Source organism: Haemorhous mexicanus, chromosome 5, assembly GCF_027477595.1.
Source record: "Haemorhous mexicanus isolate bHaeMex1 chromosome 5, bHaeMex1.pri, whole genome shotgun sequence".
Lineage (NCBI taxonomy): Eukaryota > Metazoa > Chordata > Aves > Passeriformes > Fringillidae > Haemorhous > Haemorhous mexicanus.
Genome location: NC_082345.1, coordinates 37,518,495 through 37,543,420, shown reverse-complemented (window position 1 = coordinate 37,543,420; position 24,926 = coordinate 37,518,495). Strand labels below are relative to the sequence as shown.

The following is a 24,926-nucleotide window of genomic DNA, read 5'->3' as shown; positions in this document are numbered from 1 at the left end:
AGAAATGTGTCTTCTTATATTGTCAATTGCTGCCTACATACTGCAATTGTACTAACATAATTCTCTCTGGAAGAAGAAGATTGGTTTTGATTTGTTCCTTGACTGTTTTTATAATTGATTTATCAGTACTACAACCATGCAATTAATTTTTGGTAAATCATTCTGGACACTGAAGAAAAAGGTCCCCAGCCTATTAAAAATAGATCTTCCTCACTGTTTACTATTCTTAAGTATGTGAATGATTCCTATTGAACCTATTTGAAAAAAAAAGAAAAACACCAACAAAGGCTTTTATGTCTGAAAGTATTAATAAATTTTTGAAATTACCTGTTCCCAAAATCCTTAACTGCAGAATGCATCTGTTTCTTTAATGAGTGTAGGACACGTACAATGCATATATATATATATATATATATATTATTTATATATATTACATTCTAGGCTGTACAAGAGTCTTTTTAATCTGTCTTTATCTTACCTTTCAGAGGGAGAAAGAAACAAGTTCATTACAGGCCTTTTCAAAGGCTGGATAAAAACAGACATAAGAACCTGCTTATTATCTGTTCAAAGTCAATACTATAGCTCTCCTGGGCTGTGTAATGGATGGAGGCAAAAGATACAGTTCTAAAGGAAAGGCTGTCATACCTTTATGAAGAGAATTTGATTGTTTACAAAATAGTAGTACTTTACATTTTTACATTTGACCTGATTTCACATGGAGAGGCTGTACATTCCACTGAGAATTTCACCAAATTTTTTAATTAATTGAGAAATTGAAATCTGAGCTGGCAACAAAGCTAAGGAACAGCGGACCTGTTTCTATGGGCAGATTCATCAGTTTGGTATGTGTGAAGAGGGAATTCTGTTTACTCTGTGGTATCCCATAATTCAGTGCTTCATCTGAGTGTGTGGATTCTGGTTACAGTATTGCTGTCTGGGGAATAGCATGGCAATCAGTAATCAGGAGGGAAAAAAGATTGTTTCTGAAGCTTCAAGTAAGAGGTAGTTGCGGAGGTCTGGGCAAAGGGGAGGAGGTGCCCCAGGCACTGGAGCAGAGATTGCCCTGCAGCCCGTGGCGTAGCTCATGGTGAGGCAGGATGTGACCCTGCAGCCCATGGAGGTCCACAGGAACGCAGAGATCCACCTGCAGCCCGGGGAGGCCCCTGCACTGGAGTAGGTGAAGGTCTGAAGGAGGTTGTGACCCCATGGGAAGCCCGAGCTTCAGCAGAGTGAGTCCTGGCAGGAGCTGTTCCCTGTGGGGAACAAAGCCCACACTGAGCAGGTTTGCTGGCAGGACTGGTGACCCCATGGAGGATCCACACCAGAGCAGTGTGCTCCTGAAGGACTGCACCCTGAGGGAGGGACCATGCTGGAGCAGTTTGTGAGCAAGTGCAGCCTGTAGGAAGCATGTGTATTGGAGAAGGTTGTGGAGGACTGTCTCCCATGGCAGGGACCCCACATTGAAGCAAGGGAAAAGTGTGAGGAGTCCTCCCCCTGCAGGGGTAGAGATGTGTGATTGACTGACTGCACACCCCATTCTCTGTCCCCCTGCATCAGTTAGGAGAAGGAGGAGGTAGAGAATGTTAGCAGAAATGTTGATCCCACAAAGAAGGGAGGGGTGGAGGAAAGGTGTTTTAATATTTGGTTTTATTTCTCATACCTTACTTGATTGGTAATAAATTAAGCTAATTTCTCCAAGCTGAGTCTGTTTTAAAACAGTAATGGGTGAGTGATCTTTCCATGTCCTTATCTTGACCCAGGACCTTTGGTGATACTTGCTTTCCTCTGCCCAGCTGAGAAGAGGGGGGATAGAGCAGCTTTGGCAGGCACCTAGAATTTATCCAGGATTAATGCACCACAGTAGCAGAGCATGACAAATGAAACTCAAATCTCTTTCTTTGTGCTACAGATCTATAATGACAAAATCAAGTTTTAAGGTCCCAAAGGCGTCCACAAGGCTGGAACATTTTCAGAGCAAGGCATGTCATTACATTCTCTGTGGCACAGTAACTGCCCTACAGATAGTAACTGTTTCACCAGGGTAAGAAGTGCCATGTTCCTGTCCTTCTCAGCAGCATCACTTTTTTGTATGAAACATCCATGCAGAAAATCTGAAAGTGGTCCTCTGGCTTGCTGCTTGGGAGGAAGCAAAGAGAAGCAGGTGCCCTAAGGGCTGAGCAAGGCTCCTGGCACTGCAGTAGCTGAGGTGCCAGTGAGATGTGTTAGAAAGATTGTACCCTGTAAGGGGCCTGACGCTAGGATGCAGGGCACCTCTGATGTCTGCGTGGTTCTGCTGCCTTACACAGTCCATGATATTGATGATTTGGTGTGCTGAAGGGGTTTGTTCTGGCTGTGAGCTGGTGTGGCCTCTGTGCTGCCAGGGCCCCGAGCAGTGTGCATGCACCCCAGGGCGGCACTGGGGCTGCCTCCTCTGGTGGTAGCCAAGGTTGCCTTTGCTTGCACCATGTGCATGACATCCTCGAGCCCTTAGCTCCCTACACTTGTGGGTGGGTGACTAGGACCTGCAGTTAACATGAACTTTGCTGTTCTGATGCTCCTACACTGTCTTCTGTGTTCTAACCAAGGTAATTTTATTTTGTATGTATGTGTCTCCACCTGTGAAGTTCAGATATCTACCTCCTTTATAAGACACTTCGTGATCTACTGGTGAAAATTGCTATATATGAGCAATTTTCTATTGGAGAACTTTTAACTTAGTATTAAGTTAATATTAAATACCAGAAAGAAATAAAGCTGTTTCTTACTTTCACTGGGAAATTGATGTACTATTCCAGTATTTGTTATCTTTTAATAGTAGTTATTGCCCTTTAAATCCTAAGTCATTGTGTAATAGCATCCTGTGTTAAGATTGTATGTGTTAGTAGAACACTGGCAAACACAGTTTCTATAAGTTCATCTTGTCATAATTTACAAATCTGTTCCTCTTTTAAAGGACTTTACCCCTGCATTGTATTTTATAAAAAAGATAGGCAAATTAGCTCTTTCTTCCTAGGCAGTGGAGTTCATACTTAATGTAGGAATTTATAATATTCATATGTAGTATGCATGACTAATTCTAGAATGCTAGAAATGTGATTCCACTTTCAAATATTTAAATACATGACTAACTGTCATGTTCACAGGGCAGACCTGGAAAATGTGATACAATCTACCCAAATGTTCAAAAACTGAAAAGGAGTATAAGACCAGTGTCCATTGCGAACAGTGAAATCAAAGATGTATAGGCAAGAAAGAATAAACAAGAAAATCAAACATGCATAAGCATAATTCATTCCTCCATCAGTTTCATTAATTTTGAGCCTTATTCTCTTGATTTTTTGAGTCCTGGGATTGATACAACGGGAGTATTTTGTCCCTTTGAAACTTCCAGTTCCAAGTCAGATTTTTTTATTGTTTTATTTTCCTACAGTCTATCAATTGAGGTTAGAGGTTCAATATATTGTGGATATCACAAGAAAAGTGAAAGGCATTTTTGATGCCTTGAGAGGCCACCTAGAACAGAGGCTAGGCAGTGTTAAAGGAATAAAGTAGGTATTTATTAAAGGCCTTCAAAGGATACACCTTGGGCAGTACAAGAGCCTGGCCAAGGCTACACCCAAGATGGATGATGGGTCATGAGTTTTTACACTTTTATAAGTTTTGGTCCATTTACATATTGGGGTAATTGTCCAATCACAGCTTCAGGTTATGAAGTCCCAGACTGCTCTTCTCAATTCACTGTTGTTTATACTTTTTGGGCCTGAAGCTGCAATGGTGTCCTTGGGTCTCAGGCTGAAAAAGGATTGTTTTGTCTAACTAAACTGTGAAGAGAACTTGCTAACACTTTATGTAAAGTTCAGAGTTATATATTAATGCAGTACAGAATCTGGATAATATAAAAGCTAAAACTTAAGGCATCATTTTAACCACAAAATAGAATTGTTCACATGATGAAAAGCAGTCATCTCACACTTCTACATATTTGTTTGTCATAGTTGAATATTAGCCTCATGGATTATTTTGTCCCTTCTCAAGGAAGTATTTGGCCTCAGCTGTTGTTAGTACATAGTTTTTGAAAAGTACTCAACAAACCTCTCTCTGGCTTCCAGGTATGGTTGGAGGCTCCAGCCTTCTTCGTCTCTCCCAGTGCTGGGTGCCCCAGCCCTGTCTCTGGTAATTTCCTAGATCCTGAACTCATTTTTTATTTTAAAAGTTTTGTGGCAACAGATATATGAGTCAATAAGAGTAATAATTCTAAAAATATTACCTCACAGAATCACAGAGTAAACTAGGTTGGAAAAGACCTTTGAGATTGCTGAATCTGACCTGTGACCCAATATTACCTTATCAGCTAAACCACGGCCCTGAGTGCCTCATCAAACCTTTTTTAAACACCTCCAGGGATAGTGACTCAACCACCTCCCTGTGCAGCCCATTCCAATGCTGAAGCACTCTTTCTGTGAATAATTTTTTTCTGATACCTAGCCCTGGTGCAGCTTGAGGCTGTGTCTGCTCATCCTGTCACTGGTCACCTGGGAGAAGAGACCAACTCTCGCCTGGCTACAGCCACCCTGTTGGAATGGAAAACATCTTTCCCTGCAGTCACCTCTTTCCCTACAGTGTTTTTCTGTATGAAGTGACCCAGAGGTTTTGCTGGAAAGGGGAACTGTTCTGTCTGTCACACTGGCCAGCATTACAGTCATTCCCAAGGGACATGCTATGCAGCAGGAAGCTGGGCTGCTGGTGTCTCCTGTGGGTCATGGTGTGCCAGGTGCAGTTTATCATCTTTCATAGAGGGCAATGGAAGAAATTGCTGTATTTGCTGGAGGAAGTGGGAAGCAGGAGCCTGCAGGAGGGCTGAGAGCTGTGAAAGGGTAAGAGGAGAGCTGACATTCCTGCAGAAGCATGGCACTGCTGGGAAAGGCAGCCAGGTGCCAGAGACCACAGGAGGGACCTCGCTGAGGAGCCATCTGGCCACCAAAGAGGTGGTGTCTTAGTTGAGCTGAAAATGAGCCTAAGAGAGCAGCCCCAAGTGACAATGACAGAGCCAGCAGAGCACAGAGCTGTGCTAACACTCTTCTGCTCTTATTCTGTCTCATTTAGATTGGGGGTGGAGGGGAATGTGGAGGTTAACAGAGGAGCTGCTGTTTTCATTGTAATATTTATACAGATGAAACCTGACATTTAAGCTTGAAGGCCTTTGAAGGCCAGTCTCTCTGGGGTACTTCCTTCAAGAAGGAGATATCTCAGCAGCTTTACTTCCTCCCTCTGGCTGCTTCAACATCCTCTCTCATTTGGACTCTCCCATCTTACTTTCTCTTGCTTTCTCCCCCATGTGTCTCCAGAGACGAGCTGATGAGACTGAGCAGTGAGGAATGGAGGAGACAGGGAGCAAAAAACATTAAAGACAATGGGAGGAGCACAGACAAATAGTTATGCTCTGCAGGAGGAAGATACAGTGTTGGGTAATTGTGTTTTACTTTGACAGAACGTACCACATGCTGTAAAATGTGAATTCATACCAGCAGTAATAAACAAAAATGACCTGCAAATTACAATAGTAGGTGTGGCTTTGCCCTCAGGTAAATATCTTAGTTCTCTTATGCATTTTGATTTGACCATACAGTAGGCATATCATATTCTCAAACAGCCCAAGTACCTTGTCTAAATTTGTAGTTGTTTCAAGGATTACTGCTAAATTCAGTGTGGGTTTAGTTGCAAAGAATGGAAAGTTCAGTCATAGAAATTTTGCATAATCTTGGATGATAATGTCTAAAAAGCTATAGGCAGGGGTATATTCAGACAGTGAACTCACTCTGACCAGTGCACTTCCATGGACTGTTACTTTTTTGGGGATCTTTCACTGTCAGAACATACTTCTTTTAGCAGAATTAAGGCTTCAGTAACTTCCATAAAATTCACAGAGAGAGTCTTCTGCAACTGCACATGGTCAAAAATAAAGGGGAGAAATATGAGCATGAGTGCATTCATTAAGTTATTTAGTAATGGTTCTTTCTAATGATGGGTCAAAGGTAGCTGTGTGAACTTCAAACAGAAGAAAGAAATGTTGTAGTGAATGTAAGAGAGTAAAAGTAATATTTTGCAAGCATGCTGTTAAAACAAGAGGTCACACAGAAGTGTGTCTGGGGTGTAAATGTAGCTATATAAGCCTGAATGCTAGTATTTAAATCATCAGTATATGCAAGTATGTCTTCTCACTTTTTGTCTTTCCTGAGTCATTTTACCATGCTTTAGCATTTTCTTTTCTTTGCATTGATCACCTTTGTATTCCTTCTTCTATGGTAGTGGTATTTTTTACCTGGATCCTTGCTTTCAGGACATTTTCTATAAGTAGCTTCTAATGAATGTCAAGTTGATTTCCAGAACATAGTCCCTGGGGAATTTCTATACAAAAAGTCTGAATGTGGCTAAATATGAAATTTCCTCCCTGATTAGAAGCTTTAAGTGCAAAAAGCTAAGAAAAAACTATAGTTTCATAAACTAAAACTGCCAGTGAGCCCATATTCAGGCTACCAGAGCTTTAGATTACAGCAATGTGCTTCACATACAGCTATTTGACAGTAGCAGCTTCCTGTTAAGCATCATGCCCCCTCTGAAACATAGATTATTAGTATTTGTCAATTCCAACATTCTATGGGCCTGAATATATGGAAGCTGCCATCATCTGATAGTCCTTTGCTGTCACAGTTTAAATGGAGCTATTTAATTGCTTAATGGGGAATTTTTGGTGAACAGTATTTTTGGTATGGGAGTCTTCACTTTTTGATTTAGCTCTTCTCTTCAGTTCTTCATTGACCTTCCTTCTATTTGTGTTCTAAGTTGGTAAAGTTTGTTCTGACATTGCACTCAGAAAGGGAAGAAAATCATTAGGATTAAGGATTTTCTTCTCTTTCCCAGACTGCAGCACTTGGATGCCATTACAAATTTTGTGACTTCCCCCTTAAAGTCTTTCCTCTGCAGTCAGATGTCCTCCAAGGCATTTGATAATTTTAGATCATCTAACGGAAATGTCAGTTTTAGACCCGAGGCCTGTACCTCTCCAAGTATTTTGTGTAAGGCCAAGTAAGGATGTCTTTATATAAAGGACAAAATTTGTAGCTCTTAAATTGAATAACTCAGTTATACATCCTTCTCTTAGAATCTAGCATGCTCAAAGGACCAAGATTTAATGACAGGTTGGGACACAAGCTGTACCTAGTGCAGCTCAGTAGAAGTCAGTGAAATGAAGCAGTCAGTCCTGAGGACTCGAGGTTTGTAGGGGCAGTGCTTTGGATTAGGTTGGCTCTCATGGGCAAATTACCTTTTGCAGCTGTAGCATCACTAGGTGACCTCTGGGAATGTGTATTCCCTCTGTGTCCATTGTGCCCTGACAGATCGCTGCAGAACATGAGTACAGGCATGACCTTCTGGTATGGTCTGGAGATAAGCATTATAAATAGACTTCTAAGCCCAAATTAAAATGATAATCTAAGAGCATCACAGCTGCTTCTTTTGTGAAATGCATCAAGTGCATCAAATGACCCACAGTATGGGGGTCACACAACTCTGGCTGACATCAGTGGAAAGAAGAAACACAGAGGGATAAGAGAGCTCACATTTATCTGCATCCATGTCTGACTGTTGTTCAGCACAAGTGAGGTATGCAAAATTGGTGCTCAAAATACCTTGATTCAACACATTCCTAGGGATTACTCCTTTCAGTACCCTGCTATTGCCCAGGAGTGAGCCATGTCTCTCTTTTTCTCTACACCCTCCTTTTGCAAATAGGCTTCATTCCTGCATTTCTCACTAAAGTCCTAGAGCATACTCTGGATTGGATCAATAACACTAATTCAAGACCTTATTTACTAACTGCTACTCAGCAAATCCCCTCTTATAGATTTGTCTTTACGAGCTTTGTAGAATCACCAAATCACTTAGACATTCATGACAGCTTCTTCAAAATAAGTATTCTGTATTTTCCCAGAGGAGTAGAACAAAGAAAATAGCACTGAAATACCAGAAAGTTTACACACATATTAATTATCCTTAAACCAATAGCTTTTGCTTGGTCGGGTAGGTAAGTATTGCTTGTTTCAAAGCACCCCCTTGTGCAGGCAGTCGGTAAGACAAGTTGTTCAAGAAGCTTCTGGCTCCCTGCCACCTTGATCTGCGTGGGTCATGATCTGCAAGTCACCCACCCTTCATCTGCCACAGGGCTCTTTTCTTCAATAGTTCATGGCCAGAGACCTCCTGAGGTTTCAAACTCCTGAGCCTGGTCAAATTGGTACAATATGGATGGAGGTAGTCTTCAAACTGTAAGTTCCCACTGTTGTCCACTGGTAAAATATAATTCTTTGAAAATCTGGTATAAGCATGGGTAAAGTCCACCTGAAATCAATCAATATGGATCTTCAATATGAGCCGCTGCACAAAAAGAAAATTCCTACACTGTTGATAAGATTTTTATAGGTACTAGTCACAGTTGGTAAACAGCATCCTAAAAAAGAAAAGGCTGCAGTTTTGAGTCTTCCAAATTGACTAGTGACTTCAGTCTGTCCACCTGGAGATGACTTTATAGAAAGGTAGCTTTTGAAACCTTATCTTTTCTGAATTTAAGGCTCTTCTGGCACCATCATAAATTGGGGAACACAGGTAGAAAAACTCTCAAAGTCTTTAGTAATTCTGGAAAATTTTGTCAATGTTATGTAAAATGATTAATATTTTAAAAAATTTGTGAGGTGCTTTTGAAAGGAAACAAACATCTCTTCAAAGCCAATGATAACTGTATGTTTCACTTGTCTTAAATCTATTATTTACATCCATTGACTGGGCAATCTCTGTCGACAGCAATGTTCAAATGAGCCATTTCCTTGACAGAGATAGTACACTTCTATTGGGAAAAATAATCCATTCCTTTTTGGTTTTGAATTTTGCAGTGGTTTTGTAAATGTCCAGATTTTGTGCTGCCTCTTTTTTTTTTTCTTTAGTGCTTATGCTTTGTTTAATAAAAAACGGAAGCAGATTTTTTTTCTGAAGAGGTAAGTAAGGAATTCTGCATAACTTGGTGTCCCAGATATTAATTCAATGATCATTTAATTGCATCACAAGAGCTATTGGTTGAAATGAAATTACAAACATGCAAGAGCAGACAACACATTGTAAAAAATAAGCTGAGGTATCTGCAAGTGTTTCAAATGTTCCCCAAGGTACCCTACATTGTTTATGCTTCAGAGAACCAAGGCAGCAGTGCCAGAATACCACCTGATACAACGCTTTCAGCATAAAGGCACTTGAATTCACTACCTACACAAGTTTTTTCATCTGCAGGATGCATATGTGTTTGTTCTATTAGTGCCTACATTTCTTGTCTCCTCAACACATTGATTCTCACAGTTTACCTGCACTTGATGTTCCCCTTCTCTTGCCTCACAGAGTGGCATCCTGCTGGCAGAACCCCATCCCATATTGTTGCTACTCCCCAGATTCATGCTTCAGGTACTGCTGACAAATCAGTGAAACAAAAAGCTGACAAATTTGGGTGCATCATTCATTTCCTTTTGTCATAACTCCCGTGGATTATCTTAGGTACAGTGTTATGTAAATGCTGTTTCAGACTAAGTACACTTGAAGTTTAGAATTTGAGTAGAGCACATATTTCTTGCGAAAGATGATGGGTTTACATTTCTGAGTGCTGGGTGAAAAAAATAATGTAAACGCGTCAGTTGTGCTACAAAATGGAACTACACCAGATTTGAAGACAAAATTAAATACTAATGCATGAAATACAGATTTTTTAAGTTGTGATAAGTGCGGATCTAATGCAACTTTAACTGCAGAATTGCTGCTGCTGACTTCATAAAATACATCCCATAAACAGCTGCTAATCTGTTCACCATTTGTGTCTTACCATTCATTTGTTTAGTAATCAGTTCTCATTTGTTCTGCATATGGTACAGCTTTCCTTTTATAGCAGCTGCATTTAATGAACAATTGGAGGCACAAAAATATTACAGAAATATTTAACTATTCTCCTACATTTTTATCCATCATTAGGGTAGTTTCAATAAAAGTTAGAAAATGAGTTCATTAAATATAGAGTAAGGAAGGTGTAGATGCTCTGTCATCTTCCTGAACTGGTAATTTGTAGTGGAAGTTCCAGTGACTATGCTTTGCACTCCTCTTAGCTCCTTTAGGCAATTAATTTTCTCTATTTATACCAGCCATTCCCTTTTGTGATTCACTGACGTCAACATGTCAAATTTGATTCACTTTTTGGCTTTGCTCTGTAGCTCTGTATCATATTAGAGACCTTTAGGTAATGTACTGAGTATCTGGCAGACCAACTGAGTGCATTTCAAGATTTTTAGAAAATGACAGTTTACAAGATTTAAGATTTTGTCAGGTGTTCTGCTTAAATGTGGGAATCAGTAGTCATTAAAGCTGATTTGTGTGAAGATAATTGCCTTCTGGAGTACTTGTGTTTAAGTGTCATCCTAATTGCTTTTTTCCAAAAATTCTGATCTTTAACAAGAACATTTTGTGCTAGTAAGTGTTCTCTTATTTATTCATGCTTCAGCCATGTCCTGCAGCCTGAACTTAATGAAAAAATGTAACACAATCTTTTGTTTATAGAACAGTATAGGTGAGAATACAGCTGTGAGCTGAAACTTTGCTAGTGTTAAGGGCATGATGCCAGATAGGGCAAATGCCCATGGATTGGACAGCCCTCTGTCCATGGTCAGTCTTCACTGGTGACCTTGACCTGCAGCTATTGCCAGGGATCTGCGAATCTGTCAAGTGCAGCAGTGGGCAGAGGAAAAGGGCTGTTCATTAGAACTGACTGCTTGGATCAGACACCATTCCAGAAAAGGGAAATTTCCAGTCAGTTCCGCCCGATTCAGCCACAATGCCAGGTGGGTTGGGGAGATGATTAAAGAAAGAAATGAGTAATTGCTTAAATGTGCCGAGCATTTTACAGATTGCACAGTGTAAATATTTTGGATATACTCTTTTCAGAATCAAAATAGCTGCAGGTGAGTTTGATACGTGTCACCAGGCTTGTATATAGATAGATGTGTTAAATTGGCTTTGTACGGGAAAGTGCTTAGTTAGGAGAAATATATAAATGATGACAGCATATTTTAGAAAGGATCTCAGGTATTTCTGCCAGGCATTTTCATTGAAAAAGGCTTAGCTGTGAGAGAAATGTGCTTGTTTCTAAATTTAACCTTACTAACAGTTTGCCACCTTCTTTTTGTGTGTGTGTCTTTTTCTCTTCCAGTGCCACCTTGGGCCTTAATAGCCATAGCCATAGTTGCAGTCCTATTAATCCTCACCTGCTGCTTTTGTCTCTGTAAGAAATGCTTGTTCAAAAAGAAGAACAAGAAGAAGGGAAAGGAGAAGGGAGGGAAGAATGCTATTAACATGAAAGATGTTAAAGATTTAGGGAAAAGCATGAAAGATCAGGTAAAGTAACTCTCCTTTTCTTAAACTCTTGGGTTGCATTTGAAGGTTTCTGTTTGATGTGTCTGGAAAAAGCTGTGCTTGTTGTCTCAGTAGTGGCTCTGTGAAGAGTGGACTGATTGACAACATCTTCTCAGTGGTATCACAAGGGATGAACCTGGGTGTGGCATCACTGATGAAGCTGCCAGCCAATTTCCCTGCTCTGCTAAAAACACAAGAGCAGGCATATAGTGACTCATCCCTAAGGGGCGAGTTTATCAAGGGTGTCCTGCTTGCTTCAAAAATGAAGCAACTGCGTGCAATTTTCACTGTACTTTTTTTCAAGACCAGTGTTTATGTATCTTTATATATCTTACTAGCAGTATTTCTGAGATTACATAATAAAGAAAAGTAGTTATGAACTCTAAATTTCTTTTCACACAGAAGTTCAGCTGAGAAGGAAACAATAGTATAGAGGCAAAAATGAGAGTCAGAAGCAAGGGGAAATAATGAAAATGGAAAGCCACAGGGACATTCCACACAGTGATGTTTAGAGAATTCATTTTGTTCTAGAGAGGAGAAGATTAAGGATAACAGGCCATACTTGGAGCTGTAAGTCAACTGAGTAACTTGGAGAAGATTAATACAATGCCCTTTGAGAGCAGCATAATTTTCATAAGGGCAGAAAAGCTTGTCCTTCAGATCTACTTGGTGGAAGAGAAGCAGAGGTTGCAGGGCTTAATACTAAGGGCCACAGACTCGACTAATACCTTCCTGAGAGAAAACAAAACTTTTTATTCATGGGATTTTAGTACTGTTCTTCCTGGAGCAAACTGGAATAAGCAGCAGAATGAGGAAGTAAACATGAAATATGTTTGTCCTCAAAGCTCAGAGATTTCCTAAGCTAAGAAGACGAAGGGCTAGATTTTTCAAAAAGGAAGGACTGAAGAAATGTAGAGAATTACTTGGCAAACCCTCGTAAGTAGAAACAAATAACTTTAAAGATATTGCATAGTCAAGTCTGTGTTCCCAAGACTCCTGGGAAAGTTGAGCTAGAGAGTACAGGAGCCATTACCCAGTCAAAAAGAGTAAATAAAAGCCTGTTCAGGAATAAGGAGATGATTCCACAAGTTGGGATCTAGCATAGAAAAAAGCTGAGCTGAAAGCAGGTTGATCAGAAATACAAGTCAGGGCTGAGAACCCTAGAATTAGGGCCAGCTGGTCAGGGAAAAGATCCAAGAAGAGAGTCTTAAAGCACTGTAGCTACAGACATGGCCCAGTCCAGAACAAGCGGTGAAATGCCACTGCTCCATGAGGGAACAGCCAGCAGTGTGGCTCATCAGCCAGTCTTAAGAGTCCTGGAACAGGTTAGCATGCTTTTCCAGGCACGTAGGGTGTAGTAGGGGAAGAGAAAGATCAGGAAGTGAGGTGAGGGTGAGGAAGCCTTACAAGTCTGATGACCATCTGCAATAGATCACATGAGAGGAGTCCAAAAGGAGCACAGATAAGGAGAGGAAAATAATGGATAAGTGTAGAGCTATCCAAGCTATTTCCAGTTTCAGTTTCAGAGATGAGAGGACAAAGTGCAAATGCTGGAGACCCTTACATCCCCATTGCAAGTGGAGTACTTTAGATACTGCATTGGTGTGCACTTTTAACCTTGGTTCCTCCTGGAGATACAGTGCTTTGTGTGCCACACTGGTGTACTGGAGTGTGTGGCACCAACACAAGACTAATTCCCACCTGAGAAAAACATCTTCAGTACACAAAATCACAAATTTAGATGGAGGTATTCCAAGGTTATAAAGATTAGTGAGACTGAGCTCAAGAAATACCAGAGCAGAAATTTTGAGTTCTCCCTTGAAGAAGATATTATGCTGCTGGTTTGTTTTTTTTCTCTGTATGATGAATGTGACATGAACTCCTTCTCTTAAAGCACTTTGATTTAGCATTCATCCCTGTATTTATAGACTTTGTTCTGAGGTATTAAGAAATTGTGAGATATTTCCCCTTCGATGTATGGAAAATCAGGTCATCAGTTGTTGGTTTATCCTAGGCTACTGTAACCTAGCTCTCCCATTGAACCCAGAATAATTTGGAAGAACTGTTTTGATTATGTTGATGGAAAACTTTCTGGAGAACTTCATTATGTCCTGCTAATGATAATGAACCAAATACTTTGTCATAGGATAAATAATGTGCAATTTGTTTATTGATATTTATGTGGAATTTGTTCCATATCATGTAAGGCCTTTGTTGTATTTACAATGTATTATTAAGTGTTTTTAATTATATTCATTAGGACCTGGATAAATGACCATGGATTCTTGGAAAAAAAGTATTTGAAATTCAAAATTACATCATTTTATTAATATTGAGCTCCATTTGTATCTTTTTAATGGGAAAATTTTATAAAAAGCTGAATCCTACATCTTTTGTCTACAAAAAGAGCTCAAACTTTGAAAAGTTGCACAGATAGGTATTTTAAGGTGATTCCATTCAAAATACTTGGTATAGTTGTTTAAACCTACATTTGCCTGGATATTTTGGGATTTAACTAGCATGGGGTTTTTTGCACAGTTAAACCTAAGGAGGGTAGATTCACAGTTGATGTAAATGTCAGACTTTTAGAAAGTAGATCACCAACTCTCCAGCTACCTCTCCTCACTGTCTGGGATTTCAAACCCAGGCTGAAAGGTTTTTTAATTAGCACCCTAAATTCATTTCTAGCAGTCTGACAGTGTACAGATTTTAAGTGCTTGGCATTCAGTAACTTTTGCCAACTTGATTCCTAATGCAACATTTTGGCTGTCATTTTTTTCTGTATGATGTGGTTTTTATTCTAACACTTAATCTTGACTTTCCCGTGCAGGTTTTAATATACCTAGCTGAACTCAAGGCAATGCTAAATGTAGCATACTTCAGTTAAGAGAATTGAAACATTCTAGAGGCTCTGGCATGAAACAGAAAGGGGAGTAATAGGAATGCCTTTTAGCCCTTCAAAGAAGCAGATTGTTAAAAAAGTAGTTGAAGAGTAAGATGTAAATCTAATGCCGTTATAAAAAGCAACGTATAGTCCTAACAATGTTGTCAAAAACTGAAAAACCTACTTCAGTCATTGTTAGGCCTGAACTTGCAAGTGCTAATTACTTCTGCCTTCAGCTAAAAGTGCACAATGGCAGTTCCTAGTCATGTGGCATCTTGCAGGATCCTAGTTCCCTAGGCACAGGAAGTTGGAAGAGAGTGCCATTTGGTAAACTGAAAGCAACAGCTCCTGGAAATAAAAATTTTATCTTAGTCTGGATTTTTTTTTTTGAGGAGAACTTCTGAACACTTTTATTCATGCCTATCCATGCCAAATCATCATAGAGCCATGTAACTTAGCATAGTTGAAGATTCTTTTGAAATAGTGTCACAATCAGCTCAAAAGTCACACATTGAGAGCTAGATATTACAGAAAGGGGAATAAAATTTTTGTCTCTTTTAGAATATTTATGCTTCAAAATATCCACTTCCCTAAACACAATTCAAAAGAGAAATTGTCTTTATATGAAGATTATCAAGAGAGGTAGCTGAGGTAGGTTGGAAGATGAGTTGAAAATAAAGTTTGGTTTTCAGTCTTGAGACCCGTTTCCATTGCAGACAAGGCTTCCTTTTTCAAGTTGAGTATACAGCTCCACCAAAGGCCACTGGGAGGATTAGATTCCTTCTAGGGAAGACAGAATTGTTAATGAATGTACACCTGTAAAAAAGGTCATTTCTCCATGTTTTCTACTAATGTTTGTGTGTGGATGTTTTAATTTTTATTTCTTCCTCCTATGTCCTCCTTGTCAATGTTGTGTCTCATGACTGTTCTGGATTGTCACTTGCGGTAGGTTTATTTTGCTATTTGGACGCACCTAGACTTAAGCTCTCATGCATAGTCTCCTGACAGCTCTGTCTCCTTAGCAGAGATGGACATGTAGTAGCTTCAATACACACATCAAGAGGCTGAACTAAATTGATTGGGTATTTTTTGGTTGCATATATATTTGGGGAGGCTGGGCTGGAGGAGAGCAGAAGAAAAGAGGTTGTCGTTCTTTCTACACTTAAAATATTAAGTCAAACTGTACCAGAAAGCTCAAGTTTAAAATTGATCGGTGCATAAAAATAACTTGCTAATTATATTTCCTTTTTGTATGAATGTCACCACATCAAAAGTAGACAGAAGTAATGTGTATTTTTAATGTCTTAGTTTCTAAGTGTTGCTAAATTGACTGCTACATCATGAAACTTGCTGTGGGCTCTCACATCATCTCAGTACAGTGCTCAGGCATTTAATTCTTAATGTTCCATACCAAAGCTTTTTTAGTGGTCTTAGTACAGATTTCTGTTGGTGCAACCTAGTGACAACTGGCACTAGTGTTTTTGTGAGAGTTTCCCATCATGGTTTTCATCTTCATAACTTTCAGTCTCTACTAATGCCCCTGGTGGCTACCACTGCTGTTTTTCTTTGAGGGGGGGAAACAAAAGGCCCTGAAGACTCTGTTTCAGAGATAGTGTAATAGCTTCAGATTTATTATGTCTGGATTTAATGTGTTGGTACAGCAAAATTCTTGATTAAGCTCAGCCTGTGGGCTAAGAAAAGGAATAGACATAATCATTCATGAACAGCACCCCTGAGAACTTGCTAAGATTTAGCCCTGTTACTTGGATAATAATTGTTGTGGTCTGAGCATTTGATGAGGTCACAAAGGTTTTGTAGAAAAGGAGATTTAATAATTTCATCAGCCTAAAACACTGTGACTAGTAAAGAATTTTTTTGCTTGCAATGTGAAACAGGAGATTTGGTATTAGGTCTATGTTCTACAACCTGTAGTATTAGTAGTATATTCTTGGCTCTGCTACTGACTTACTGTGTAATTCAGTCAGCCACTTGACTTCTCTGTACATTTGTTTTTCCTTTACATTGGTCTTCCTTTTACATTGGGGTTATGTACTAACTTAATCAGAATATTCTGATTAATGCTCCTCTCTGAATAGCAGGTGTTGTAAAGTGACATGACAGTGAGAGCTGCAATTGCACCCAGATGAGCTCCAACATACAATGGGTTTTTTTCAGACTGATTTGCCTTATGATTCTAACTGTTGATCATCCAACACCCTTGCCCTCATGTAGACAAAATACTGAAGGAACAAGATTTTTAGTGTTAGGTGCCCTGAAATATTCCAAAATAGAGTGCACTGACCTTGCAGCATGAAGATAATAGCCCAAATGAAGTCAGCATAATCCACACTGACATCTAGAGAGCCTGGATTTCATTTGAAGCAACTCAAACCTTTATTGCCAGAAGAAAATCCAAGAGGATCTTTCTGAGGGACAGGAGCTCTGTTGCTGGCAGTGGTCTTTTCTTCTGCAGTATTTGGTTACATGTTTGTTTGTTTTCCCAGTTGATTGCCTAAAGAATGGTGAGGTGTTTATTCCACAGTGCTACTACCTATCTTGGTAGCATGCCAGTCCCCATTTTTTGTCATCTTCAGCCCATGGTGGCATTAATGCTCGCCATGGCTTATCCACAATGCAGTGAGACATCCTAATTCACACTCAGCAAGAAGATGTGCTGCAGAGCCACTGCAGTGGAGAGGGTTAATCAGAAACACTGGGGATGAGTCTTCATAGAAAACAAGCCCAATAAGTTTACTGTGGCAGTCGAAATGGATTGACTGAGTCTTGTTTGTACATTAACTCAATCTCAGCCTTGACCAGTAGTCCTGTTTTTTCACCTGCCTCAAAGACAACTGTGCAGTGTGCATAAAACTTCCTGAAAAATGTGAATAACATGTTTACGAAGATAAAATGTTATAGATGAGTGTTTGTGTTCTGCAAATATGTTTTCTGTAAAACTCTTTTGAAATTTAGATTTATATTAGATTTCAGAAGCCTGAAAATATGGAAGCAATAGCTGTGAGACACAAGACTGGGTTTATTTGCATTCCTGTCTCTTCCTCTCAGTCACTCCTAAGAAAACATAGGACCCTGCTTTGCATGCTTCCTGAGTTTGTTTTCCTCCTACATTAAAGTATTTTTTTCTGTAAAGTAATTAATTTGTTACTTCTATTGTAACCTACTGTACTGTTAGGGGTACATGAAGATGCAAATCTTACTCATTCTTTTACATGTCTTGTTTTCTATATTAAAGGTCTTACCACTGGAAGCTTCCATTTTCAAGGATGTTTTTTCATTTTCTTGATTAACAGACCAAATTGGAGTTCTTTATTCAAGACCAGAGTCTGAAAGCTCCTAATGAGTGGCATTTAGGAAGTATGCAATTAGTCCTTAAATTAAATCAGACTCTCAAGACATTTACCTATAGCCACAGACTGTACGGAGAGCTAAACTCCTACACTATGTCTGAAATTAATGGGTTTGCATAATCTACAACAAGAACAGCAGTTCATATTAATGTTTTTAAAACATTAAAATAAAAACTAAATATTTGGGAATATTTAATAATTTTCTTTTTTAAGGAAGGGTATTTACGCTTTACAAATTGATAAATAATAAATATGAATAGCAAACAGCCTTAAAACATGAGAATATCAGGTACCTCATAAAGTCCTATTTAGAAGATGGTCAGACCATTATCTTATCTCTTTTTAAGGAACTAAGCCAGTAGAACAGGTCTGTGCCAACTTTTTCTCCAAAGATCAAAGTGGCACTCAGTAAATCATGTCTGGCTGTATTTAGATTAATTTTCACTATCAAATGCACGTAGTCCTAATTATATAGTACGACAGATTTTCCAAACACAAATAAATGTAGTACTCTGAGTGGTCCTACCAGGTCAAGGAGCCAGCTCTGTCCCAAAGCATGCTTCCACCTGGCCCACTGCCATTAATTTGGGGAGGCTGGAGAGCAATTGATGGAGCAGCATGCCCTGGCCGAGCAGCCTGAAGCTGCCTCCCACTCGCAGCCTGCTGCTCGGTGCAGGCGAGCCCTGCCTGCCATATGGCAGGGGGGCAGAGCCAGCAGCGTGCTTGCAGGACTGCCTGCTACTTTTGGTGCACACACATGGGCCCTGCTTTCAAAGCAGACCCTGACCCACGGGATGAACTTCCAAAATAGGCTCCCAGGTCTGAGATCAGCTTCATCTTTTTTCAGCCTATAAACATTGGCTATAGGGGTTTATAAAACATTAAAAAGAGATTGATTTGTGAGCTTAACAGCTCCAACTTAAATGAATGTATTCATATTTTACCCTGAACACCTGCAGCATTTTCTGTATTTTTCTGTTGCGCTAGATTAAGTTGGTATTTTGGTACCTAAACAATTCAGCAAATGCTTAAGCTGAACAAGATGACCTCATGTCATAGAGCTCCTAAAGAAAGAAAACCTTTTGAATAACCCAACGAAGACCATTTAAAAGCTGGATAACAAGCAAGGGAGTAATCAAGCAAGTCAAGGCATTGCATGCTGAACCCAGCAGGGTTTTTCTCATTGTGTTCATCAGTGTGGGCCACTGCTGGTATGTGAGGCCAACATTCTTACAGCAGTAATGGCAAAGTAGATTTCACAATGACCAAAGCCTGGCGCAGCCACTGGAAACCCAGGCGCAACATGCTCTTTAAATTAATTCATGGAGAGAAAGCAGATGCTGAATGAATGAAATGTTGCCTTTCCTTCTGAGGGACTGTGATAGAGAACATGTTACAATTGCAGGCTTGTCTGCTTTGTGATAGGGAACCAGATGGGAATTTTTAAAGGCTTTTGTTTTCTCTTGGGATAAAAATTGGCCAGATCAGAATTATGGTGTTCTTGAATGGGAAAGATAATGATAAGAGGTGTACCACCATTAGTGGATAAGCAGTCATTCCTAGTTGTGGAGGAAAAATTGCCTTTCCAATAAATTCGTTGTTGGACATGGCACAGAACATTCTTGCTACAAAATCTTACTGTTTTCTTTTTCCAGCTCACCAGGCATTGCACCTGCCTGGGGACTGGGCATCTTTCAAACATTAAAACAATATTTCCTTCACCATTCCAAAAGAAATGATGGAGGGGCAGGTGGAGATGGAAATCAGAACAGCAGCACACACCATGCAGCAAACAAACTTACAGGCTGCAGTCAGTGTTTTGTTTTGTTTTGTAATGTCTGTCCTTCTTGCTTAATGGTAACTTGTTTCCTTAAAAGTGAGGCTGTAGGCCCCCCCATAAACAGAAAGAACCCTAAAACCTCTGTTAATGAAAGCATTTCTTTATATACAAAAGTGAAAGCCACTTTGTGTTTTAAATGGTTTGCAACATAAACAAGTCATTAACAAGATGTGACTCAGCCATGATTGTGGCCTCTGCCTCTCAGTACAGTGGCAAGGAAGTACTCTTGCTCCCCCAGCAGCTTTGTTGCATGAGTCTTCTACCACTTTGCTTTCCTGAAGCTTCTGCATTTGTGAAATCTGGAGGCAACCAGCAGAGCAACTGCCCTTGCAGTCTCTCATATTCTACACAAAGTTTGGGGGGGGATTAAAGTAAAGTTGTTTAAAGCCCCAAAATCTCTTTTGTGGTTCATGGTTGATAGTAGTGGGGCAAGCCTAGTCACAAGGTGCAGGGTTTTAGTGGAGCTGAGCTGAAAGCAAGGGATGTTTGCAGTGTTGGGATGCAATGTCACCGGAGAGAGGCTTTTGTCAGCTCGGGGAATGAGAGGGAATAAAAACCCAAGAAGTGTAAAAACCCACTATAGGGTGTGGAGTTTCAAAAGAATTGAAAATTAGGCATTTTCTTTAACATCTCAGAAGAAAAGAGGAGGCTGCAAAACCACTCTCAATAACATTATGGAAGTGAAGATGCAACCAGCAGATTGAATAGTGGATCTCAAATTGCTGTAATTTAGGTCTTTTTGTTGTAAGAACTACTGCAGAGTAGTTCTGATTTCAGTAGACACAGATGTATCACCTTGAAATGTTTGTGCTGGATTAACACTTTCTTGGTACATTCCTACACCTGCTTACATATAAGCCTGTATTTCACATACTTACACACATTTGAAAGGATGTAGATGTTTCACTGTTTTGTGTTTCTGCATATGTAATGCAGAAATGAACAAATTGCTTGAGTAAAATTCATGGTCAGCTCAAATTAGAAAAGATAAATCCAGTCTCCAGCACAATGTAATTATGCATTTCCATGTTGCATATTTCACAGAAAAAAAACATTCAAAATGTCATGAAATTAAAGAAAATGGTAGAGAAGGCAGGGCTTACATTGGTCAGCATCTAAATCCAGTCTTTTTGGTTATGGTTTATGAGTTGCAAAGGCTTGATGAAAAAACTTGCTTATAATTAAAAATGTTTTAATTTTTTATAAAAAAAATAAAATATAGCTGCTTATTTTAATTGATCATAGCAATGCAACAGTAAGATTCACTACAGTGTGGTGCAGTATGCTATAAATTGAGGGTTGTAGTAGTATTCCATTAAATATTGATCTTTCAGAGAATCTCAATACAAAATTAAAATCCCTGTGGGGTGTTTCAAGTACTTTGAAGCAAACCAATTCTTCTTCCTCTTTGGAATTCAGTAGCTAAATCAAACATGAGAAACTTCGGTGCTTCTTTTGACTCGGCTTCTTCCTGAAACATTAGCCTCTAGTTTTAAAGCAAATTCCTCTCTTAACAGTAAAAACTATTATTTACAAACTGCTTTAGAGATAATAATTTGTCCTTGTTTTTTCTTCCTCCCGGTGCCACAAACTTGTCCATCTCCAAACACTATTTCTTTCTCAGTGTTTTTTTTAGTGGTTCAGTGTTTCTGAGTCAAGGTCAAGAAGAATCATGTAGCTCCTCAGCTGATGTCAGAAAGGTACAATGTTTTCCATCTCTCATGGAAATAGCTTTCACCTTTCCAGTAGGCTTCTCATCACCTGTGGAGACGTGTTTCTGTACCATACAGTGTTTCCTGCCTGCACTTCAAAACCCCTTGCAGGAGAGATGTTAGCTTCCCATTATATTTTCTGTAGTCGCAGTAAGAACTTTTTTCACATTGAGCTACCCACTGCTCTGTCATCTGGACTGAACAGCTTTGCAGAAGAGAATGTAGTTTTCCCAGAGAATGTATAGATACATAACTATTGCCTTGATGGACCGTTTACAAATTTCTCTGATTTGGAAATTAGCATATAATGGTCTTTTTGCCTTCTCACTTTCCTCCCCGGGGAATGGCCATAGGATATTTCCTCTCAAAGAAAATCCAGGTCAAAAGCAAGTGGAAAAGCAGAAATTCCAGTGCTTGTCCCAGAAACAATAATATACTGGAGCTGTATATCACGCTTTTATCATGGAGTCCTCTTTTAGGACCATACAGGGATGATTCAGAGCAGTGGATCTTGGAGTTAACATCCCACTCTAACTTCCTGTTTTTTCCTGTTGTTTCCAGGCTCAAATAAACCTGGTTGCTTCAGATGGATTGAGTCACATCTTTTTTTATGAGCACAAAACCTTAAGCTTATTTTTATTACCAAAAGCAAGAGTGTTTGGCATAATCATATCACTCCATATCCTGAAAATCCCATGTATGGTCTGCCAGAGAGCCTGTCAGTTTCCAAGTGTCACATTTCTTGTTTTACCCACAAAAATGTTGTGCTACAGTCAGGGAGCTTACTAAGAGCTCAGTGATAAAATGTCTCAAACCAAATTTCATTTCAGGCACTTCAGCCTTTCCAAATAGAAATGGTTTAGTTTAAATAAATACTATTCTTCCAGTCTCACAGGTGATTCTGTCTATCACTGACCTTTCCCCCCAATCTCATCCAGGTAAAATGTAATTTATGTTTCTAGTAGAGAGTCCATCATTCACTAACATTCAGGTATTTACACGAGACCCAGCTCCTCAGCTCACAAAAATCAAAGCTGTTGGATTGGTTTCATTTGAGCTATGCCAACAGAATTTCTAGCTAATTTCAAAAGTAGAGAAGTAATTGCTTAGTATCATACAGTTTTGAGTCTGACCTTTTTTATTTAGATCTGGCTTCTGGAGAAGAACATTTTCTACTTCAGAGATGAATCTTCCTTCTTTCCAAGCCCACACAACTGTTGTGTGGCCCTCTGTACTCAAGGCTGAGTGAGAATGTTAATGCTTTCATGTTTCTTCTTTCCTAACCACCATCAGCTGTGTACATAGCTACTCTCTAGCCTTGCTACCTTTTCAGAGAGCTCCAGCAGCAACCTATTGTTAAGAAATGCTGTAGGTTTCCTACAACACAAAAAACCACAATTGCAGAAAAATTACATTGCAACAAAGAATACATCTTATTCTGGCACTTTGTCTGTGCAAGCAGAAACTTCATACAGAAAGAACCTTCTTTCAGATAGGGCCCTTACAGACAAGTACTCTGTTTACTGTAACGTGCAAATAATTCTGGATGAATGCTCAGTATTGACTCTTTCTTTTCACAATCTCAACTTTACTTTCACATTTTCCACAATTTTTCATTATTTGTCTCATCACTTTGTCTATTTTTCACCTCTTATCTAGGAAAAAATCTGCTAGAATAAGATCTACATAGTTAATTATGGTTCATATGGTTTATTAATTGTATGAATTACCTTTCACACAGTGAAAATACTTCTGCTTTCTGGTACAGGAAAAAAAATACATCATTTAGTATTTTAATTATTTATAAAATCTAAGATAACTGCTGTGTCCTTTAAAAAAAGACTATATGCAATAGACAAAGCTTGCAAGCAGTACTGTATTTCTTTATTTTTGTGTTTCTTTGTAAGCAAACTAAAATCAACTTGCAATCAATTTGGTTCAGCCAAGCTTTATTGCGAGAATGAATAAAAAGGAAATTGGTCTCGGGAGGGAGGGAAAAGGAGGAACATGCATTTGCTGATGGCATGGTGGAAACTTTGCTTCCATATTCATTCTAAAAAACATGAAAAATGTTTGGCGTATGATTGTAGAGAGAGCTCATCCACAGCACATGCTCTTTATCACAGTAGTCCTACAGAAATGTGTTGCCAAATGCAAACAATGCACAGCATGTACAACCAGGTTTGACATTGCCAAGATTCTTAAGTTGAATGAATGCGTGACTTGGCTTATTTAATAGCATGTTTGCCTCCTTGTGCCTCTTTAAGAGCCAGTCTGAGCCCAGAAGAACTATTTCTTCACATCGAGTTGATATTTTGTTTCTACTTGCAGGTTTTAGAACAATCCTTGCTTGTTATAGTCCAAGGAGCTTTCTTCCTACTTCCATTGCTTGCTTGCTGATTTATAACATCTAATTGAACAACTCAGAAAGTAGAGATATATATGAAAACTGCATATTTGAATTTCTGCGGTTTTGCTTGCTTTTAATGGCTCTAAAATAGATTTGAGGATCGTGTCTATTTTAAACTGCTACTTAACAGATTGCCTCATTTATGAATATTACATTTCTTCTTTCCAGGCTCTTAAGGATGATGATGCTGAGACTGGGCTGACTGATGGGGAAGAGAAGGAAGAAGCCAAAGAGGTTGAGAAGCTAGGGAAAATACAATATTCTTTGGATTATGACTTCCAGAACAATCAGGTTTGAAACAACCAACCTGTAATATTTTGTTTCTGTGTGTGCAAGTGGAGAATGAAGTAATGCATTTAGCTAAAGTAGATATTTCCTAAATCTTTACTACTTGCATGGAATAAAGGGAGAAAATAAGACAGAAAATTCATTACAGAGGTACTACTAAATTGGTATTGAATGCACTTGGACTTTATATTACACCTTTAATCAAAAACTGAATATCCAGTTTTATCTAATGATTATTAATAGCTTAAATTAAAGCATCACCAATCAATGTCAGTCCACATAAATTACGGAGTTTTCATGCAGTCACTAAAATGACGCTCCAGCCTTCAAGTATTTAAAATGTAAGCAAACACAAATGGGAGGAAAAATAGAAGGGCCTGAAGGTGAGCTGATTCACTGGGTCTTTTAGAAAGTTGGTAAGATTACTTTCTCTATCTTCATCAAGTGTGTGCTCTGCTGTAATAACTAGCTGCATCAGGTTCTGTTGCTCTCCATGAAAGTACACCTCCCAAAATTCTAGTCTGGAATAAAAGTTCTAACAAGTCTGTAAAAAGTTCAAAAAGGTCTGTACCCCAAAAAATCAGGAAAGTTGGACAAGAATTTAAGGACTAATACTCCTTCAGTACTCTGCTCCGAAGCTGGTAAGACTAAACTTTGGCATACTTCAGTTTTCAGAATTAGTAGGCACTGTAATGTGCAGGCCTAGAATTGACCAGCTTAACAGGTCTGGCCACATGCTGAACATATTTTATTCCCCTCCCCGTCCTCTTTGCCAGGAATCAGTTTTGTCAATTGAACCAATTCACAGCCTCACCATAAAACTCACTGTGCTTAATTTTGGCCCAAAGCACACCAACTCATCTGAGTTCTTCGCTTCTACTGTGTTTATCTCTCAGTGAAATCGAGAACACATATCCTGCATTTCATTTTTTTACAA

The 24,926-nt window shown here is 39.2% G+C and overlaps 1 protein-coding gene across 3 annotated transcripts in view; it reads left to right on the top strand.

Moving 5' to 3' along the window:
• Window positions 1-24,926, top strand: part of SYT1 (synaptotagmin 1) — a 332,804-nt gene that overhangs the window by 231,609 nt on the left and 76,269 nt on the right. The window contains exons 5-6 of one of the 3 annotated variants that reach the window (XM_059846865.1): window positions 11,285-11,469; window positions 23,879-23,992. In XM_059846865.1, coding sequence (XP_059702848.1) covers window positions 11,285-11,469; window positions 23,879-23,992 — 299 coding nt within the window. Of the gene's footprint in view, window positions 1-11,284; window positions 11,470-23,478; window positions 23,623-23,869; window positions 23,993-24,926 lie in introns of those variants that run through there. The other 2 variants (XM_059846864.1, XM_059846866.1) reach the window with 2 other exon arrangements.